This window comes from Pempheris klunzingeri, chromosome 12 (assembly GCF_042242105.1).
Source record: "Pempheris klunzingeri isolate RE-2024b chromosome 12, fPemKlu1.hap1, whole genome shotgun sequence".
NCBI classification, from domain to species: Eukaryota; Metazoa; Chordata; class Actinopteri; order Acropomatiformes; family Pempheridae; genus Pempheris; species Pempheris klunzingeri.
The window spans coordinates 6235214-6254893 of NC_092023.1; the positions used below are offsets into that span (position 1 = coordinate 6235214).

The 19680-nt window shown below is 40.4% G+C and overlaps 1 protein-coding gene across 1 annotated transcript in view; it reads left to right on the forward strand.

The window, feature by feature from the left end:
* The window catches only part of LOC139210505 (calcium-activated potassium channel subunit alpha-1a), a 129800-nt gene that overhangs the window by 66024 nt on the left and 44096 nt on the right, over positions 1-19680 (forward strand). The window contains exons 4-9 of the mRNA XM_070840507.1: positions 3782-3875; positions 4524-4635; positions 12267-12342; positions 12701-12776; positions 13636-13806; positions 15376-15467. Coding sequence (XP_070696608.1) covers positions 3782-3875; positions 4524-4635; positions 12267-12342; positions 12701-12776; positions 13636-13806; positions 15376-15467 — 621 coding nt within the window. The remainder of the gene's footprint in view (positions 1-3781; positions 3876-4523; positions 4636-12266; positions 12343-12700; positions 12777-13635; positions 13807-15375; positions 15468-19680) is intronic.

Below are 19680 nucleotides of genomic sequence, written 5' to 3' on the forward strand. Positions count from 1 at the left end.
TGACTGTCACTACCTCTCTTCTCTCCTTGTCTCTTTTATCTCTCCATGTCTTGCTGCTGTCTTTCTTTCTCGCACTCTCCCCTCTCTATCCCTCTCTCTTTCCTCTCTCCTCTTCCTGTCAGGCAGGATGGTGTAATCCCAGGCTGTGCCAGGGTTTAAGGAGTAATAAGAACTGTGCTGGGCAGATCTATTTTCTGCAGGACACTGGCAGCGAGTGGCCAGGAATCCCTTGTGATTGTAGAGTGTGAAGTGACATTGAAAGCAGGAAGCTTTGTGTATGAAAGAGTCACAGATAGTGGGGCACAATAACAGAAACACCAGCGCAGCGCAATGAAATCTAATACAAGAGCCTCATAATAAATAGCACAGTTTTTGTTAAGATTATAGCAGTGAGCTAATGAGTAAACAGATTTTGGACACACACTCTAGTCACTGGTGTGAAGGTTGGATGTTCCACACACTGACATTCCCACTTCTTGCAATGACACTGAATGCTGGCGCTGGACCTGTGCTGCCAAGTCATTCAATATGAATCCAATTCCCAGGAACACTGGACTGAATTTTATAGGCTGTATTTGCTGCTGATGTGTTGCATCACATGAGATAATACAAAACTATAATTTGACTATACTTGTCCCTATTATTTACTTCTTGAGGGCAGGGTATCAAGCTTAGACAAAAGATATTATCACCTTTTACAGCAACACATTGAGCAGACATGGAGAACCATTAGGATTTGTTGGAGGGATGTTGGAGTGGTGTCACGAAGTGAAGGGAAAATCCAATATTCACTATTTTGGTATCCACCAACCCCTAAAGGAAATATCTAGATCTTTAGCTGAAAAATGCTCCAGAATATCATAGTAGATGGTAAATGGTCTGTACTTGTATACAGCCTTTCTATCCTTTTTGACCATTTAAAGCACTTTAACACTACATTCACATTCACCCATTCACACACCATTCATTCAGTGATAGGAGGTGGCCAACCCTGCCATTAGACTGGAAGTGAGGTTGATGTGAAAACAGTGAGACTGAATTAAAACTGTAAATTTGCGGCCTGTAAAATGAGCTGAAAGATGTTTAAAATGTTTGGTAGAGCTGAGAGGAACTTCAGCGTTGAGTGATAGTTCACTGTGGGACATATTTCATATCACACACATTAACTTTTCTGTTGTCAATATATCATTTTAATGAGTGCCACTTTAAAAGCATTGGGCCTAAATCATTTGGAAATAGTGCTTTGATGTATGTGGAAAAATCTCACTGTTAAGCTGTCTCTTTTTAGATGATGAGTCACAGCTCTACTCGCAGTACTTATTTCATTTATCTGCTATTTCTTGCTCCGTCTGTTTGCTCCTCTGTATGCAGTGTGTGTTTAAGAAGTATGTATTTTGACAGACATTGCAGTTAAACATTATGACTTTCCATATATACAGGAACTAGTTAGCAGCACCACAATGATAAACTGTGTGAACCTCTCCTATTTTAATTTTCTATTGTGCTTCCAACCTTAAGAGAGAAACCACAGGTCTGCCGGATGTGTCTTCCCACTACTTTAGTTAATGATACTCTTTACAATCAAATAATGATTATAGAAATGACTAAATTAAAGCTCTCACGGTGTAGCCATTTTGTTGTCTTATAATGCACAATCAAGACAAAGTCAATGTGCCACTCAGCCCCTGCTGTGTGCTGCCATGCTCTCTCTGTGTTATTGAGAATGCTTTGGCTCATGTGATGGTAGATGAGCGGTTATTCAGAATTAGGCCAGAGCTCGGCCCAAGGCGAAATGCCACGGTGACCATCCCAAATGGCGTCTTCAGTATCCACCATCTGTGTATGTATATGTGCTTGGAAGTGTATTTTCATGCTCTTGCGCTAAGCTCTGTAAATGTTAGCTAAGATTCTGGTTTCCGATCTGTTTGGTAGTAAGGTCGCATGAGCAGATTGGCGAAAGGCCTGTCTCACCTCCACACTTATATTTAAAGAAAATTTAATCAGCGCAGACAAGTTGTTTACATTCAGGGTGTACTTGTGATTCCTGACGGATTTGTTGGAGCACCCATGTCCAGTTTAAGGTTTGGGAATCACATGGAGATGCCGGTGATGAGTAAATAATTGAGTATTTAGGCCAGATCAATATTGACTCCTTGAGGAGTCGGAAGCAAATCTGCTCCTGTCCAAAGTCTGATGGCCCTGAATGAGAAAATGAACTAACTAAATAAATTCACTATTTTGTAAACAAACACACTCATTCTCAACCTCATAGATTGGACCTGAGCCAGGGTTTTACATCATCTTAAAGATCACATCAGTCCTCAGGATATGCTCGACACAAGACCACACACTCAATGAATTAGAAGTTGGATCATCCTCTTGGAGCATGTCTGTACTCAGTCATCCATTATAATGGAGATAAAGTGTTTGATGTTAACTGGAAGATGATTAAGCCTCACTCCTCTCTATCTCTGGAGGTTCTCATTATGCAGTAAACTCGATTCTGGATCTCACACTGTGCCCCTATGGGCTCTATGCATACAGATGTATAGCTAAATGTTTAATTTGAATCGGACTTCCAACTATGTATTCTTCTAATGGCTGTTTGTGTGGTCCCTTGCCAGTCTATACATTCCCAAAGGTTGCCTATAGCCAGCCAAACCATAACACATGTTCATCTTTTTCCCACAGTGGGATTTTCCTCATTACTGTGGAGCAAAAAATGCTATAGGCCCATGACCAAGTGAAGGATAGGCGGGGGATACTGTGCTTATTATTGCTTTTGTTGAGAGCACCCGCCAGCTAACGGTTAATCATCACAAGGTAAACATAAAGATGGATTATATGACAGAGCAGACAGATCACGACTCATCTATCATCATCTGCCTTTTTTAAAGCAAGCTAGCTATTGCACTCTGTTAAATGGATGGAGCTACGCAGTCTCTTTCTCTGTGTGGAGTTTCTGTCATACAAAGGAAGATCTGTTGGAATATTTGTGTTTGACAGACGGTGAATAATTCATGCCTGCTGAATGTACTGTCGCATCAAAGCAAGTGTTCTTAACTACCAGTTTCAGTTTATTTTCAGCTGTTTTATCTGTACTTGGTTTACTTTACCGATAACTCTTTTATCTTCATATGTGAGCCCCTGGGGCTCAGAGGAGGAATTATAGTATGTTACTGAAACTCAAAGGCAAATAGTGTTTTAATCCCATGTTTTCATCACTGGCTTCTTATCAGTTCTGTGAGCTGAAATTAGGAAAAGTGATCAATATCTGGTTATACATATATATGCATGACTGTAGAAAAAAGTGGACAAGTTGCAGCATAAAAAAGTCATTTGGTGGAATTGTATTGGAATGATGGGATCATACCTTGTTATTATTTCACCAAATTCTGCTGGCTAGATTAATAACTCAAAATAAACACTAACAGTAATTGACTGACATTTTCTGTTACATACAGCATGTTAAGAGTGTGTCTGATGCACAGCAGCGGAGTACAATTCATCACAGCATAAATTCAATCTGATTTTGCATATCTAAGGATAATATTATTCACCCATGTTAACTACTCATCCTGGTATGCAGAGCTGATATTCAAACTGTAAGGAAACAAACAAACTTGAAAAGCCTTGAAAATGGAGGGCCTGACTATTTGTTGTTGTTGTTCTTTCATGATAGGAAAGAGATGGAAGACTCTACTACTGCATCATGTCATGCATGGGTAACCTTGTAATAATGTTTTATTTTTCTCTTTGTCTCTCTATCATTGTTCTCTAGTCCTATAGAATCCTGCCAGAACTTCTACAAAGATTTCACATTACAGATCGATATGGCCTTCAATGTCTTTTTCCTTCTTTACTTTGGCCTGCGGGTAAGTTGGCACATTCGCATGCATGCTCACCCACAAGCATTCACTCATTCATATTGCACAGACAATATGCATACAGTAGACAGGCACTGTTTCACATGCATTCAAATCTTAAGCATCCTACAAAAGATCCTTTTCAAACTTATTAATGCACAACATCCCTGTATATTGAATCTTTACATTTTCTTTATGTGATGAATTCTGATTTTGAAAATATGTTAGTTCTGAAAAAAAAAAAAATCCTATTTACAGGAAACAAACAACACTTGCAGACAAGCCGACACCACTTAAGTCACCTATGGATACTCACACAGCGTTAGCCTTTAGTTTAAACTGACACTGTCGTAATAATGTTGCTAGCATGGTTGTCGTGCCAGAGCAGCATTCCAGTGGTGCAAACAGAAGCCTGACATTCTGAATGAATGAATAAATAAACTCATAAGCTGCTTACCCCACCAACCGTTCACATGACTCAGCAAGTGGGGTGAAGCTTTTGTCGTTCTATACAGTATGTCAGCTATGCCAAAGGAAGACACAGCATGCAGTTTTAATTGTGAAGTGTTGGTGTTATGTAAGGCAAAAAAAAAAAAACAATAATAATGAAAAATTAAAATTGTCATTTTGGATGCCATCCCTTGTTTCTTTTGACAGTTTATAGCAGCCAATGATAAGCTGTGGTTCTGGCTCGAGGTCAACTCAGTCGTCGATTTCTTCACTGTTCCTCCCGTGTTTGTCTCTGTCTACTTAAACAGAAGCTGGCTCGGTAAGGCTGCATATCTCTTTCTTCTCATATAAGTTTCTCTCTGTCTGGCTTTGACACTCTCCGTTTCATAAATCCATTCTCACTGTGTACACTTTTCTTGCTTTCCTTCATCATTTTTCAATTTTTTCTCATCTCTTCCACCCCATCATTCCTCTTTTTTCCATTTCCCTTTTTTTTGCCCGCTATCTTCACATGTCACCCCTCCTTTTATCATTTCCTAGCTCCCCCTCTGCCTCCCAGTTCCCCTTCTGTCTCCCCATTACTGGGAGTGTGTCTCTGAGGCCCCCTCTTGCTCTGGGCTGCAGTCAACTTTCCCTCATCATTGAAAGTGACAGGGCTGGGTTCCTCTGATGTTTCAGGGAACACAGACACAGCAGAGTGGATGGGCTAATGGGAGTGAGAGTGACTCAGAATTGGGATGCGGTTCTGTGTGTGTGTGTGTGTGTGTGTGTGTGTGCGTGCTTGCGTTTCAGACTCATCTGTAATTGCTGTGTTGAGGCGTTGCATCTGGAATACCTCACAGCGGTCCATAACTGCCATCTAATGGGCTCATTCACTCACACACAAAAAATGCACACACAGAATCATGTATTATCTCCATACACACATAAACACACACTCTTGCATGAGCAGACTGGAAAACACCCTAACCTGCATTACATAACGACCTACTTTTCTCAGTGCGTTCAGAGTATTGTGGCCTAAATTACACTGCAGTAAAATAGTTTCTTTTTAGCTGTACTCTTTGCGGCTGTATCGCTACTCTACTTTAAAACCACATACAATACTATACATTGTCGCCATACTTCATTTCAGAAACACTGATACTGAGCCAATGTTTATTTGAGCATTGGACCAGCAAGACTGTTCAGTCAGAATGCAGAGCTATTATGTTAAACACAGTAGAAGGAGTTGAGGCTCTTAAATAGAAAACCTTACAACCGTACAAATCTTAAAAAGACATTTCACATATTTATAGATTCCTATACATTCAAAGGATTCGGTTTTATTGTACATGCTGGTTCACCATTACACTGTCATGGTTCACTGGGAAGAGAGCAGAGTCATTGTTAATCCTAAAAAGGGCTATGATAAGTACTAGCAATAATCTAATTTCTTTAAAATATGGGAACTAGACAACATTCTTAAAAACTGGGCAAGAAATGTAAGCAATAAGGTGATCATACAAGTGTTGAAAAAAAAACAACCCCTGCAGCTTAGCTAAACTTCTTGAAAGGGAAAATGAAGGCAGATGTCTGTTCGGAAACATTCATCAGTGACTCAACTCAACTTTGACCTACCATGCTTACTTTCCTGCTTTCCGGTGCAGTCGCATATTATTACAGTTACTGCCAACATTTAATCCATTAAATAAAAAAAACAGACAATTGACTGATTTTGGCTTCTCAAGTATAAGGATTTGTTAGTTTTCTGTGTTTTGTGTCATTGTAGGCTTTATATCTGTGGGTGTGGCTTTTTGTCAGATGCTGGGAAACTGAGAGAATTACATGAACCGCAGCTCAATTAACTGAAAACCAGCACATTATTTATAATGAGAATGATCAATAGTCACAGCCCTGTCTTGGATAATCTGGCTAAACTCTTGGTTTGTTTACAACATCTAATTGTTGGACCACTCATTTCGTGCTCATTGCTCATTTCTGTTAGACTTGCCGCTGTAGCTTCCCAGAGATCAGCAATTACTTGAGTTATATAATAGTGGTATTATAATTGATATAAGTGATGAAAACTATAAAAATAACACCCACATTGTAATAAATCCTAATGATTAATTACATGTTTTAAACCGGTGCCTGTACTTTAAGAGAGTCAGGGATGTGGAAGGGTCTGTCTTCTATCCCGCTGTGGATGTTGTTGTTCTTAACTGCCCTCTGTAGTTATAAAAAAACTGTGAAGATGTAATCTCTGAGGTGATGAAGTTTTCTGAAACTGTATAATGAATTAGAAATGGCCAAGTCAAGTAATCTGATTTCTGGCATTCATGATGTAAGATGTCCTCATCTCAGCCCCAGAAAACTGTTGGTGTTAGAGCCTTGATGAGGATGATGAAAGACTGTGAAATGGTGATCTGGCTGCTGCCTGACTTTCTGCAGTGAATAATTACCTGTGGTCATTAGATATCCTCCATCTGGGGTTGATGCAGAAAGCAAAGATGCCTTTTATATACAATACAGCTGCAGAGTGAAACAGCAGCTAAGAGTGTGAATATATTGTTTTTGAGAGATGCCCTAGTTTCCAGAGCTATTAATATGCATTTATTTATTTTATTACCATTATTCCGAAAAGGAACAAGTCTTGAGGACTATTTTTGCAAGGATGATACATCAGGTGTCATCTCCTTCAAACATTAGAGCATGTTTATTTTGGTAGTGTTGGACATACATAACCACAGTGCATTATAGTAACAGATATCCCACTGGCATGACTTAAGTGTGTGTTCCCTGGTGGTGTGCTTGTCCACGTGTTAAAGGCTACATTAAGTGTTGCAAAGCCTCTGTTATAAAATTAACAGTGCGTAGATCTGCAGTGAGATACGGTGTGCCAGAACAGGCCGGTGATAGCCTCCAGAATGTTAATGAGGTGCTGAAAGTGTCTGTTAATATTCAGGCTGTGAGGAGTTAGGACAGGAATCACGATTAGCTGCTTATATTCTGTATTAATATGGAAATTAGGTCATGCAGTACCATGTTGTGACAGGAAAATAAGTGCAATTAATCTGCTTGAAAGTCTCAGAAAATGACAATACATACTTCTGTATTCCAGATCTGCGTTCAGATGGTAACCTTTGGCATTCACTGATTAATAAATAAAATTCTTCTTCCCTAAAGACTATAACCCCCTACTACGTCTTCATGCTCTTATACTATGAAGCTTGACAGGTCTCTAGATTAATGGTTTTCCTAATAATTGATAAACCATTCCATAATTGGTGCTGCTTTCATTTAGTTAAGTGTGTATATATGGCCTCTTAATATGCTTTGTTAGAGGAAGCTGGGGTGGTTGTTAGGGATGTGTATTGTGCTCCTCATTCCCAATGGATTAGTTCATCTTTTATTTCCATTTACTTCTGGGGAATACACACCACAGCCAGTGTAATACATCATAATTACAGTGCCTCTCATTTCATTCTTTTCACTGTGGTCTTGCGTGAGAGGACTGTTGGAGATCCAGTGGAGGTGCACTCACATTATAAAAAGACTACTAATAGGGGTTCGGCCCTGTGCTGTGTGTCAGTGTGCTCGCCCACTCTGCACCCGAGGAAGTATACTGTATGCTGAATGCATTTCAAGTTATGTTCTCTCTGCCTCTGCAAATTGGACATTGATTAAGAGGAGGAGAATGATGTGCGGCTAATGTAAGAGGGCACGCAGAGTTCTTCCTTGGAAAAAAGAATTAATCTCCTTTAACTACTTTAACTGTGCATTGCACCCAAGAGAGTCCGAGCAGTGTAGGATTAACACATGGCTGTGAAAGATGCTAGTCGCTCTCGTGGCTACTGAGCCCCAACTCTCACTTTCCTTTTGTTGTTATTACAGAGGGAAATGCAATGTTGGTTTGGATTATTTCAGGAATATATTATAGGAATATGCACTGTTTTCTGATTTCTATTGTAGCAACCTAAAAGTTGTTGATGTTAAGCTGCACTGGCTCTGAGAATGTACGGTACTGTAGTAGCCTTCAGGCATGGCTTTCATACCAACCTGCTACTGCCTCCTAGTGGTGTTATAGTGTACTGATTGTTGATCCCTTGTGTTTTCCTGCCAAAAGAGGCTTATGGTACCTGACATGGGCATGAGTGGGTCTGCCTTATATGGCCCTCCAGTTGCTGGCAGGAAGCCTCTACATACATTCAGGGGAGGAAAACTAATTTGTGGGAGGGTTAAGCCTCTTTGCTCTAGCCACACTGCTCACGTGTCGTTGTTTTCATTATGGTCCAGGCAATGAGATGAGTTACAATTACACTCTAGCAAAAATGTCTTGTTGGTGCTTAATTTATACATTGATATTTATGTGCTGTCTATCCAGCGTGAATGTCATGTTAGAAGCAGCGCTCTGTACACTATCAGCGTGTGTGTGTGTGTGTGTGTGAGTGAGAGAGTGTTTATTGCTGTGCAGCAATCTAATCCTGGCCGGGTTGACTGTCAGTATTATCCCAGATGAACCACCCCAGACTGCTGATTGATAAAAGGTCCCAGTAGGCTGCTCTGCCAGAACACGTGACAGAAAGGCCGTGCTCTAGCTTGCAGAGCCTCAATGAAATAAGAGTGGGCACAGAACAGAAAAAATGTTTTTGAATGAGCATCTGGCCGGCCGGCGATGGTTGCGTGTGCAAAAGGCTTTGGCATATGTGGGGAAGAGATTTTCTCATACATGAACACGTGCACAAGGGTGCAGAATTTCATTGAGAGTTTTTCAACACACGCATACGCAAGCACACACAAACCTGTATTACCACACTTGGAATGGGCATTGTATTGACTTACAGTACATTCATTCTCTGTGAGCAAATACTGTAAATACTTAATGTTGTGGGACCAGATTTTTGTTCCCAGTTGGGAGGGGAAGTCCTCAGGTGTGATGGTGTAAACAGATATTTGTCTCACACACAGATGTACTGTATAACACACACAAAGATGCTTCACAGTAATTGTGAAAACTGCAGTCCCAAACGGCCTCCATCATACCATCACTGTTGGTGTTTCACTAGAATCTCTAATATTTGTGCTCTAAATGCCACATTTGCAGAGCAGTTGTTGATGCTACTAATCTAAAGAAGAGCAACCATTCATTTAAAAATGTTTCTTTCATTTCTTTATATTCTTCTAACACAACATATCCCATTCCAATCTTAAATATTCCACAAAAAGGAGCAGGGAGAAGACAAATCTCACTGTACTTTATCAGTCCACAGAGGACAACGATGCTCTGCCTATACATTTGAAAAACATTAGCTCTAAAATATGAGCACCCAAAATGCAAATACACAGTCTTGCTAAGCATAAATGTTACTCATATTGTCCCATCATGTACTGTCTATACATATTTCTTAAACTGATTGAAGAAAATTTGCCAACCTCAAGGTTTCAATATGGCAGCCCGCAAGCATTATGAATTAAATAACCATCGCTTCCAAGAGCAGAAAAAAGCATTATCATCACAAAGACAACTAACACAGAGATGTAGAAACAATACAGACTCCACAGCGGCTGTAGCTGCAAACACATATTAAACACATATTAAAGCAATGAAAGCTCTTAAACCTAGTGTGCACGCAGGCTATGGTTGTGGTTGATGATTTCCCTCTCTGTATAGTGAGTTAGATCCATAACGTTGAGTGTGTTGTTGTACTTTTTTTCTTGTGCACTGCAAAGACCTCAACAATCTGCTCTAGGTTCTAGGTTCAAGCCAAGATGCTTGATCATATTCAAAGTATATCATCAATAGGGGGGCACATTACAGTGCAAACCTCCACCAAGGTCCATAGTCCAGTCTGCAACCACAATATATGTCTGCATATATTTCCAAAAGATAATTAGTAAAAATAATTATTGCTTGTTAATGCTACCCAAAATTTTTATGAAAATTGGGCCAGTAGTTTTTCCCACAATCCTGCTGACAGACAAACAAACCAAAAACATAACCTCCTTTTCAAAGGTAACTAATCCACACAACCTCTCCTTCCCACTATATTCAGTCGACTCAGCCTCGCTGTCCAATAATAAATAGTGCATTAAATCAGTAATTAATTAAAGTAGGTACAACCATTCTTTTTTAAAGCTATGCAGTGGTACAATAATGCTAACCAAATCCCAAAAAGTGAAATCAATGTTTTTAAAGTACCTAAAAAACAACTTCATTACAGTTAACAGGAGTAAACATAGTTCACTTCTTCCACCCCTGGATTCTGGGCTATATACATAAAACTGACTTGACTTGACTTGCCTACTCTGGAATGGAACCATAATCTGACAGAAGTTTTTCCATGTCAGACCAAATCTGATCACACTGTAGTTGAAATGATCCCAGCTCTGAATCACAACAACTGGTACCAGCAGCTCATTGTCAGAGAGTTGATTCCCTGTGGAAACAGGACACTCAGTCAGGATTATTGTTTTTGTTCTGCATTATTTTCATTTTACCTTCATCTCTGCTAATCCCTGGCAGGGTTCAGACGTTTTTTTTTAGAAAATAGGCTCAACACAGCTGTGTGTTGATAGAGACAAAGCTTCACAAGGGTTACTAGTAAATCACTAAAAGGGGCATGAGAAAGGTAAATCTGTTTGTGTTGTGATGAGTAAAGGCACTGTAACGAAAATGAAAAAAATCCCCACCTATATTAGAGCTGACATTTTGCTCACAGAGACACAGTCCCTGGCAACACTGACACGATTAGACAAGCAATACAATTCTAGCTGTCTGTTTTGGCTCATCTGTCTGCAGCGGTGGCCATCAGTTTAACAGTATTTTGATGTGTTTGCTTTACAAGGAATTTTTAACTTTGGTGGTGCGGCATCGAGGAAGATTAGCTTTTTACAGAAAAGTAGAATCTTACTTTCTTTTTCACTTCTATTAGGAATTATCTCTTTTTATTTTTCCAGCGGTGCTTTTGAAATACTGGGCCCTAAATATTTTTGGCTCACCAATTTTTAATTTCCAGCTCGGAAAGAAGAAATTCCTTGGACGGGATTTAGGCTAAAACAATGATTCCCCCTAAGCTGCTTGTGTACAGGCGTACACACAGTGATGCTAATTTGGAGACCCTCAGAGAAACGTGGAGGAGAAAGAAGTCCTGTGGTGATCTATTTCAGAATGGGTACAGGGTGAGGCAGGGCCATCATGGACAGGAGGAAAAGGAAAGGCAGACAGGGCTGTATCATTCACTGTGGTCTTGTTTGCGCGTACTCTCCAACTGGGGTAAGGGCATTATTTGTAATATATACACACACACATATATATACACATATTATCTGGAGGTGTGTACAGAATTTGCTTAGTAAGAGCAACAACCATATAAATTCAGGTCATGAAGTTATTCCTAGATTAGAGTCGTTTGGTGTCGAGCATATGGCCAGTTTTATATTTGAAGCTATCAGCGAGAGCTATATAATATGATTTTTCGTCAGAGAAACTGACACACAGGAACAGACTCAAGCACCCACACATTCCACTGGATCAGTCGTGTTATGTAAAGAGACAATGAGGCAGGTGTCGCATTGTTCTATAATCCCTAAGTGAGCTGCTCTTGGATACAGAGTGAGGCTCATGTAAAGTAGGCCACATGATGTTCCTCCTAACTTGTTTGAATGCATAAATAATTCCTACACATCATCTAGAAGAAAGTTCTTTGTATCTTCTCCTTGTGTCTCACAGACTAAATCTTGCATTGTATGGTGCAGTGCTGTAGAAAAACATGCAGACTGCACTATCTGAATGAATTGCTCAAAGATGTTGTCTTCATTCAGTTGTCTCTCTTCACAGCTGCTGCTCTTATGTTTCTCTGCTGCCCCTGCAAAGATATTTTAGATAACACCTAACGAATGTTTGCGTCTCACACATATATGCTAATTTCTCTCTCCTTCTCTGTCTCTGTCTTCCTCTTTTTCTCCCAGGCTTAAGATTCCTGAGAGCACTAAGATTGATACAGTTCTCAGAAATCTTGCAATTTTTGAATATCTTGAAAACAAGGTAAGAATAAAGCATAAGTATGAATGTAATGTACATGTAAACAACACTGCTTACACTAGAATACCATAAATGTACAAGGGCATATGAATTTTCTAGCATTATCAAATACTTCCAGGATGTTGGATTTAAGTTTTTAGTCCCATTCTGAACATCATTCATGTCCATTTTCATCTTTTTATCGTACATTTTCCCTATTTTCTTTATTAATATGGATGTGGTTTTAAAATCCCATCTTAACCGTAAAGGTCATGTTAGGCGAGGCCCTGGTGTCACTTTTCTGAGCTCATGAATCTCAATTTTTCTGTCATTACGGTCTAATGTCTTTGAGAGTTTGAAAGGTTGTACTTTTTCTACCCAGCAATTCCATCAAGCTGGTGAACCTGTGCTCCATCTTCATAAGCACATGGCTCACAGCAGCTGGATTCATACATTTGGTAAGTGGAGAGATGTGGGGTCTAGTGATTAATGAGCCAGTAAGTAACTGCTACAATACAAGTGTGACAGACAGTGCTTTTCAAAATCTCATACTCTAATTTATTATATGATTTATCATTAAGAATTCACTGAATAATGAATGGATTGTAAGAAAAGATAATGTAATGACATTTTTTATACTCTCTCAAGGAGGGATGCACTGATCCAACTTGTTCTCTCTCAAAACAGATTACACTAACTGAACTCTGATATCTGCTGATACTTAAGTACGGATCAGACAATGCTCTGATTTTCCCAAATTTGAAATCTGTTTATCTCACTGTGTGCAGCATTAACTGTTTTGTTCCATTGGGCACATTTACAAGTAAGACTCCAAACTGGAAGGGAACTTTCGAACTTGAATTTTGTAGGGAAAAACTGATCACGGGTTCATCAGTTTGCCAGGAGTTGATGAGCAAGATTACCCATCAGTCACTGTGCCTCACTTAGAAGTGTGAGTTTGACAAAGGCAACAACAGGGTGCACGAGAACAGGCATTAATTTTGTGCGCCGTTCTTTATTATCAAGAACGACATCAGACATGAGTATGCAGGAGAAAATTAAAGGAGGGTACATGCTTATATGTAAGTGAAAAGTATACAGTGTATTCGTGCTGCAAACTGTTACCACTAGATGGTAGCCTAAGCTCACTATAGAGAGAATATACTGTGCAACTCAACAAAGACGAATGCATGAGCACTTGTAGCTGGATTTAATCGAACCTGATTAAATAATTTGTCCATGCAAAACTCTTTTTACAAATTGGTGGTGAGAGTCATGTCTAGTTGTCCTTCCCTCCCTCTACCGTCTCCATTGTAGGTGGAAAACTCAGGGGATCCTTGGGAAAACTTCCAGAATTCCCAGTCACTTTCCTATTGGGAATGTGTCTACTTGCTGATGGTGACAATGTCCACAGTGGGCTATGGGGATGTCTATGCAAAAACCACCCTGGGGCGCCTGTTTATGGTCTTCTTCATCCTCGGTGGTTTGGTAAAATCAGGCTTTTCTTTCTCCCTTACTCCCTCTATCCTTTTAAATCCTGCCTGCCCCCATCAATAGACTGTATACAACTGTTGACAGTGATAAATGAATGAAAAATGAATTTAAATACTGTGATTATGATACATTTTACGATACGATTAAAATGTTAGCACTATGTTGCCTGCTCCGGTAAATGTTATTTCTTTGTGATAGTGTAGTTGTATCCCTCTGTTTAGCCTACTGTATCTTGTCTACTGTAGTTACAGTACTATGTGCTCCTTTGTCCCCTCCCCTTCTGTGTCAATCCTGTATTTATTTGATTAGAGTATAAGCTTTTGTCTGATAATGTTGTTATTGTTCTCTTAAAAGCAGTTGCGGTTTCAGGACACCCCTCCTCCCGTGTCTCTTCCCACAATTCCAACAAACACAGGGGCAGGGAGATGAGGCTTAGGCCAGCCTGACTGTTACCATAGCAACAGCAGCCTCCCACTCCCTCCTTCTCACCTTTCTCTGATCTAGCGTCCTGTTAGGCTGCCATTAGTGACCTAGTAACTTACACTCAAGCATGCATGGGTGCACACACCTGTGAGGACTCATGCTGGCACACGCATATCGAAGACCCTGCCTCCTTTATCTCCTCGTACAAAAAAAATGGAGGATCTAGCCAAGTCACAGTTACTGTGCTGTATTAAGACAGCTATCACTATGCACTGATGAACTGCAGCTGTGTGGATGTGTACCGTGTAGTGGCCATGGTGATAGGTTCTGTGTTTTTCTCAGTGCTGAGAGCTCTGGAAGTCTTTAGGCCAGTACCTCAGCCTGCTTCCTATCAGCAGCAGTGGCTAAATAATGACTTCAGGCTGGAGATATTTTAAAGCTAGGGATCATATTAAACTCATGTCATTTCACATTATTCCTGGTACACTTTCCAAGCATGATTTAAGCATGTATTTACAAGGGCAGGGGCACCTCTTTGTTTCTTATTGTAGATGTAAACCTAGATGAGGAGTGTCAGTGAGCACCCCAGTGTTAGCTGGTCAATGTAAACACAACGGTGTGTGAGGATAACAGGCTGTGAGACTTTGCAAAATGCATCCAGCTCATTTTTTTGCCCAACAAATGAGTCTTAATGTGTTTTGCAGCTGTGGACCATCAGGTGGGCCTATTCAAATCAACCTGCCAGATCATCTGTGTTTGTTGGACAAAACATGGCACATAGGTTTTTATTCTCCTTTAGCTTCTAAAATTTGGCTCTCCAGAGAGGTTTTGGGTGCTATCACAGGCTGACCATCAGCTGTGACAAAATTCTTGCCCACTAACCAAACATGTTCCCGAACCTTCACCTTTAAAACTGGGGCTATTTTTTCCTCAACAGTGAAAACTTTGGTGTATGGTGACCTCTCTCATTTTTGTGAATTTAAGCAGACAATGAGAGACTTTTTTACTTGATTTCCATGGCAAAGTAATATTTTTCTCCCCTCAGAAATCTGGATTCATGCACCAGTTTCCCCACCACCCACTCTGCGGCGTAGTAGTCTCTTTTTTAGTCTCTTCTTCTGTCTTCTATCTTCTCCTTAGGCCATGTTTGCCAGCTACGTCCCTGAAATCATAGAGTTAATAGGAAACCGCAAGAAATATGGTGGTTCCTATAGTGCGGTTAATGGGAGAAAGTAAGTATTCCAGATGGTTCTGCTGTTTTTCTGTGTGCGGTAGAACCCTCTCTGCATGCCTTTTTCTTTTTTCTGTTCCATGCATGTAGGCCATGTTTGCTCGCTACGTGCCAGAAATTGCTGCTCTCATCCTTAATCGGAAGAAATACGGAGGGAGTTATAACTCGACACGAGGCAGAAAGTAAGTTGAAATCCAGACAAGGTGTGGTTGTGTGACTCTAGTGCACCCCCCTGAAGTTTATAGTTACTGGGGGTTAGTTAACTTGACTCTTTTTAGAACAGTAAAGTTACTTTACAATGTCAAGTCACACTGCGTGACTGGAGACCTTGGCCATTAGGACACACATGTCCATGCCCCTTTACTCTCTCTTTCACTCTGTCTCTCGCTCTCTCCTCGTCTTCTCCTTATTTCTCTGTCTAACTTCCTCTATATCTGCCTCTATCTGTCCTTCACTCAGAGCTTTCCTGAAGTCATTCGTGTTCATTTTCTTTCTTTGTCCTCCTGTGTTGCGCTTTTATTTAATTTGGAAAATAGAGCTTTCATGACTACTACACTTTAGACTTGCAGCATACTAACCTGTGGTGCTTCTATGCAATACATCTGTGAACTATGTGCTGTCCCATTTATTATTCTAATCAGAAGTATTTCCTCATTAACGCTGTCTTGCCTATAGGGATGAATTAGTTAAAAGAATGACATAATCTGAAAGGAAATAGTCATGAAACCCCTACTATCCGCTTCTAAAGGATTTTTTCCACAAGAAAATAGAAAGATTTAAACATCTGCAAGTGCATTATTATTGGTGGTCTTTTTAAGCATCATCAATCTCAATGACCATTGCAGGATATAATTTCTTTTCTTGTTTGATTTTGCTTGAATTTGTTTTGCATGCTTTATGGAATTACTTTTCTTTAACTGCATCATTTCTGGCATGTTTTCTATGATCTGCAGTCTTGTGGCTTTTTCATTGATTGCAAATTCCATGAAAAAGCCATCTTCCTGTTGTCTGTCACTGCTAGCCCATCGCATCATCAATGCTTGACATAACTCTGGCCCTGATCTTCAGTCAGCTCCCACACCCTGAATGCTGGATGCCTCGCTCCCATTGGAGGCTCTCAATTGCTTTTGGCTTGCTTTGTCTGCTTGGTTCTTGGTGCTCGCCTGGTTCTTGTGTTTGTGTGGTGGTGGAATTTGTCTCCAGAGGCTCTTGTTATTTATGTATATGTGTAATTGGCCTCTTGCTGCAGAGGTTCCAGTGCACTGTGAAGTATGTGTGACACTGTGGTCACTTTACTGTTTGTACAAGATTACCACAGTTCTTATTGTGCAGTACTGTTCTCCTCCCCTTGTGGCTCAAACCTTACTGATATTCAGCAAACAGATTTCTTTTAATTCAAATGTGGTGTGTCCAGAACAGGGAGAGTAGACTTCTTTTTCCTCCTTCTCTTTTATTCTCATCTGCTTCTATGGCACTCAACATCTACTGCTACCTCTGCTTCTCTTTCTCACTCTGTTTCTCTTTTCCAATCTTTCTCCAAATGGTTTCAGCCACTCTGCTCAGCTGGGCAGATTCTAGGGAGTCAGCAGTAGAACGAGACATTAGAAAAAAGCCTTTGTTCAATAATGTTTGCCTCTCACTGAGATAAGATTGATGAAATGTTATGTTTGGCTAGTGACCTCAGCCCAGACTCACAGACGGGTGTTGAGAGAAGCCCCTGTCAAAACCAAGGATAGTTTCCCCCACACACTTTGTTTTCTCCTTCCACACCCCCTTCCATTTCTCTCTCTGGTGAGACGTACAGTGGAAACATATGGTAGCAATCAAAAGATACCCACCAAACACACAAGCTCGGAATGGCACCAGGCTCTTTGCATAATCATTTAGATATGTATGTGTTTGGTGTTTACATGTATAGGACCTGACACATGGGCAAAACCGGTCTGTCATGTGGGTTTAGGATTGCCATCGGGGTTCGGTCATTTAGCAGCTGTCGGCACAAAAAAAAAAAAGTCTATCATGGCAACGAGATTAGGAGATTACAAGTATCCGATTGATTACAGAGCTCACAAACAATGAGGTCATGATGCATTGTGAACTATTTCGAATGTAACCCTTATTTGATCTCGCCTGGGCGCTGTCATTTGAGACAGGCCTTGAAGGTTATTTGGAAGTGAGAGGGACTCGCATTGGATCCATACTGAATTTCCGTTTCATGCTAGTGTTGCTTATAGTACTCTGTGCAGTGTAGCATACACCCGTGAGCGCAGTGACAGCACTCAGCCTGTGTATGCTGATATAATAATGACAAGTGTTGCACTCTGTTGGCGCCCACTGCAATTGGGGCTCTGTGGTTTCCATTATGGCTCTATGGTTTCCATTAGCCCCAACTTCAACAAAGGGGTTGGCACGGAAACTCACTTCAACCCTGTCTGAACTCTGACACACACCTTTGAAAGTCCTTTGTAAGGGCTTGCAACTTGAGGCGGCTTAGGGAGTCCCATAACATCAGGCACGGAAACACACAGACTTACATAATGGTAAAGCTACAGTTCCCCAAAGAATCTGCATACTATTGCACTGTGACGACAAAGTGTACTAATGCTATATATGCACGACACACGGCCATGCCGATTCCTGACATTGAATATAGGAGATGTAATTTCACTTAATGTTGCTGCCTAAAAAATCCAAGAAAGGTAACACAAAAGAAAATGAGAACTAAGTTGTATAAATTGCACCATTTTGCCGATGATTCTTGCAGTAAGTTGCGTCACTGACCTAAGGATTAGAGCAGTACCAAGTGAGTGACCTCTGTTGCTGATGTTTGAGCTCTGTTTGTTCATTTTGTATTCAGTGTATCCCCAATTACATCTTGGGATTTTCCCCGACTGCATGTTTTGTGTGCACGCTCTGTAATACCCCTTTGCATTTAATGTGACTGTGTTCCATATTTTTTTTACTTTCTGGGTCGATGTGTATGGTTTTCTTTGAAAAAAAAGTGCTCTATTTTTTTGTTTTCATTTGATTTTTTTCTCTATAGTTTTAAGCTGTACTGTACAATCACGTTAACCACAGAGGGTATTTTGTTCACAAAGCAATGATAAATGGTTGAATTATCTACGATACCCCTTTCTTATATCCCGTCTAACCATCCAATAACCTCAGTGTTCAATTAGATGCCATTATTGGCACATGGAAAGAAAGAAACCTCAGAAGAGGCATGCCAACTTTAATGATGTCTTTCAAGTAAAGCGTAATATCTCAACAATATTTCCATCTTAAGTAATACAGAGATTCAAATTAGTGGTTTGATCAGGAAAAGAAACAGTTTAAAAAATCTGCCTGGCTGATAGAAGACATATCAGATACAGTAAAAGACAACACCACATGCACCCTTGTGAGTGTGTGTGCACCTGTGTGTTTACCTGTTTACATGCATTTACACTTTCAGGTTTGTACTTGAGAGTGTGTGTGTGTGTGTGCGTGCGTGCGTGTGTGTGTTTGAGAGTCAAAACCACACAAAGCAAATAATACAGCAGTTAAATCTGTATATTCCCTCTACCCTTGGAGAAGGGCATCTGGATACTGGGAATAGGAAAACATGACTGATGTTTTTCATCTCTTGAAATGAGAGGCATCTTGTGCCAAACACTGCTGGCTGCCCTCAGACATCTCAGCTCATCAGCTCGTACGACCACACGGTCTTTAGCTTAACTCTGGCCAACCATGCAATCACGGCTTCTCATTAGATTCTCTTAAAGGACAGAGGCGACATCTGTGAAGACCATTATGCCCTGTGACATCCACAAACTGCCATTCTCTCAATATGTCTGTCACATTACTTTGCCAAGTCCACTTCAGTTCAGCCCTACCCGGTCCATCTGGTACAGGGTAGGAGAACACTCAGTGATCTGGACTATGGTTCCCATCAAACATCAATAAATATCTCTGTTTCCTTAAACCCTGCCAAACTGAGTCAGATTTCAGTAATGTTCTATACAATTGTAGACGCCAAGGTTAATGTGTTAGCCAGAGCTTCCTGCTTGTGTATAGGAGCATTATAAAGGATTGAAGATTTGATGATAGGAACTTGAACAGTGAACAAATATGACCACAGTATTTTTTTTTATTTTAAGGAAAGAGTAACCTAATACCCATACAGTTAAGTGCAAAGCTGCCCAGTGCCCAGGCACTCCAAACTAAAGTGGCTG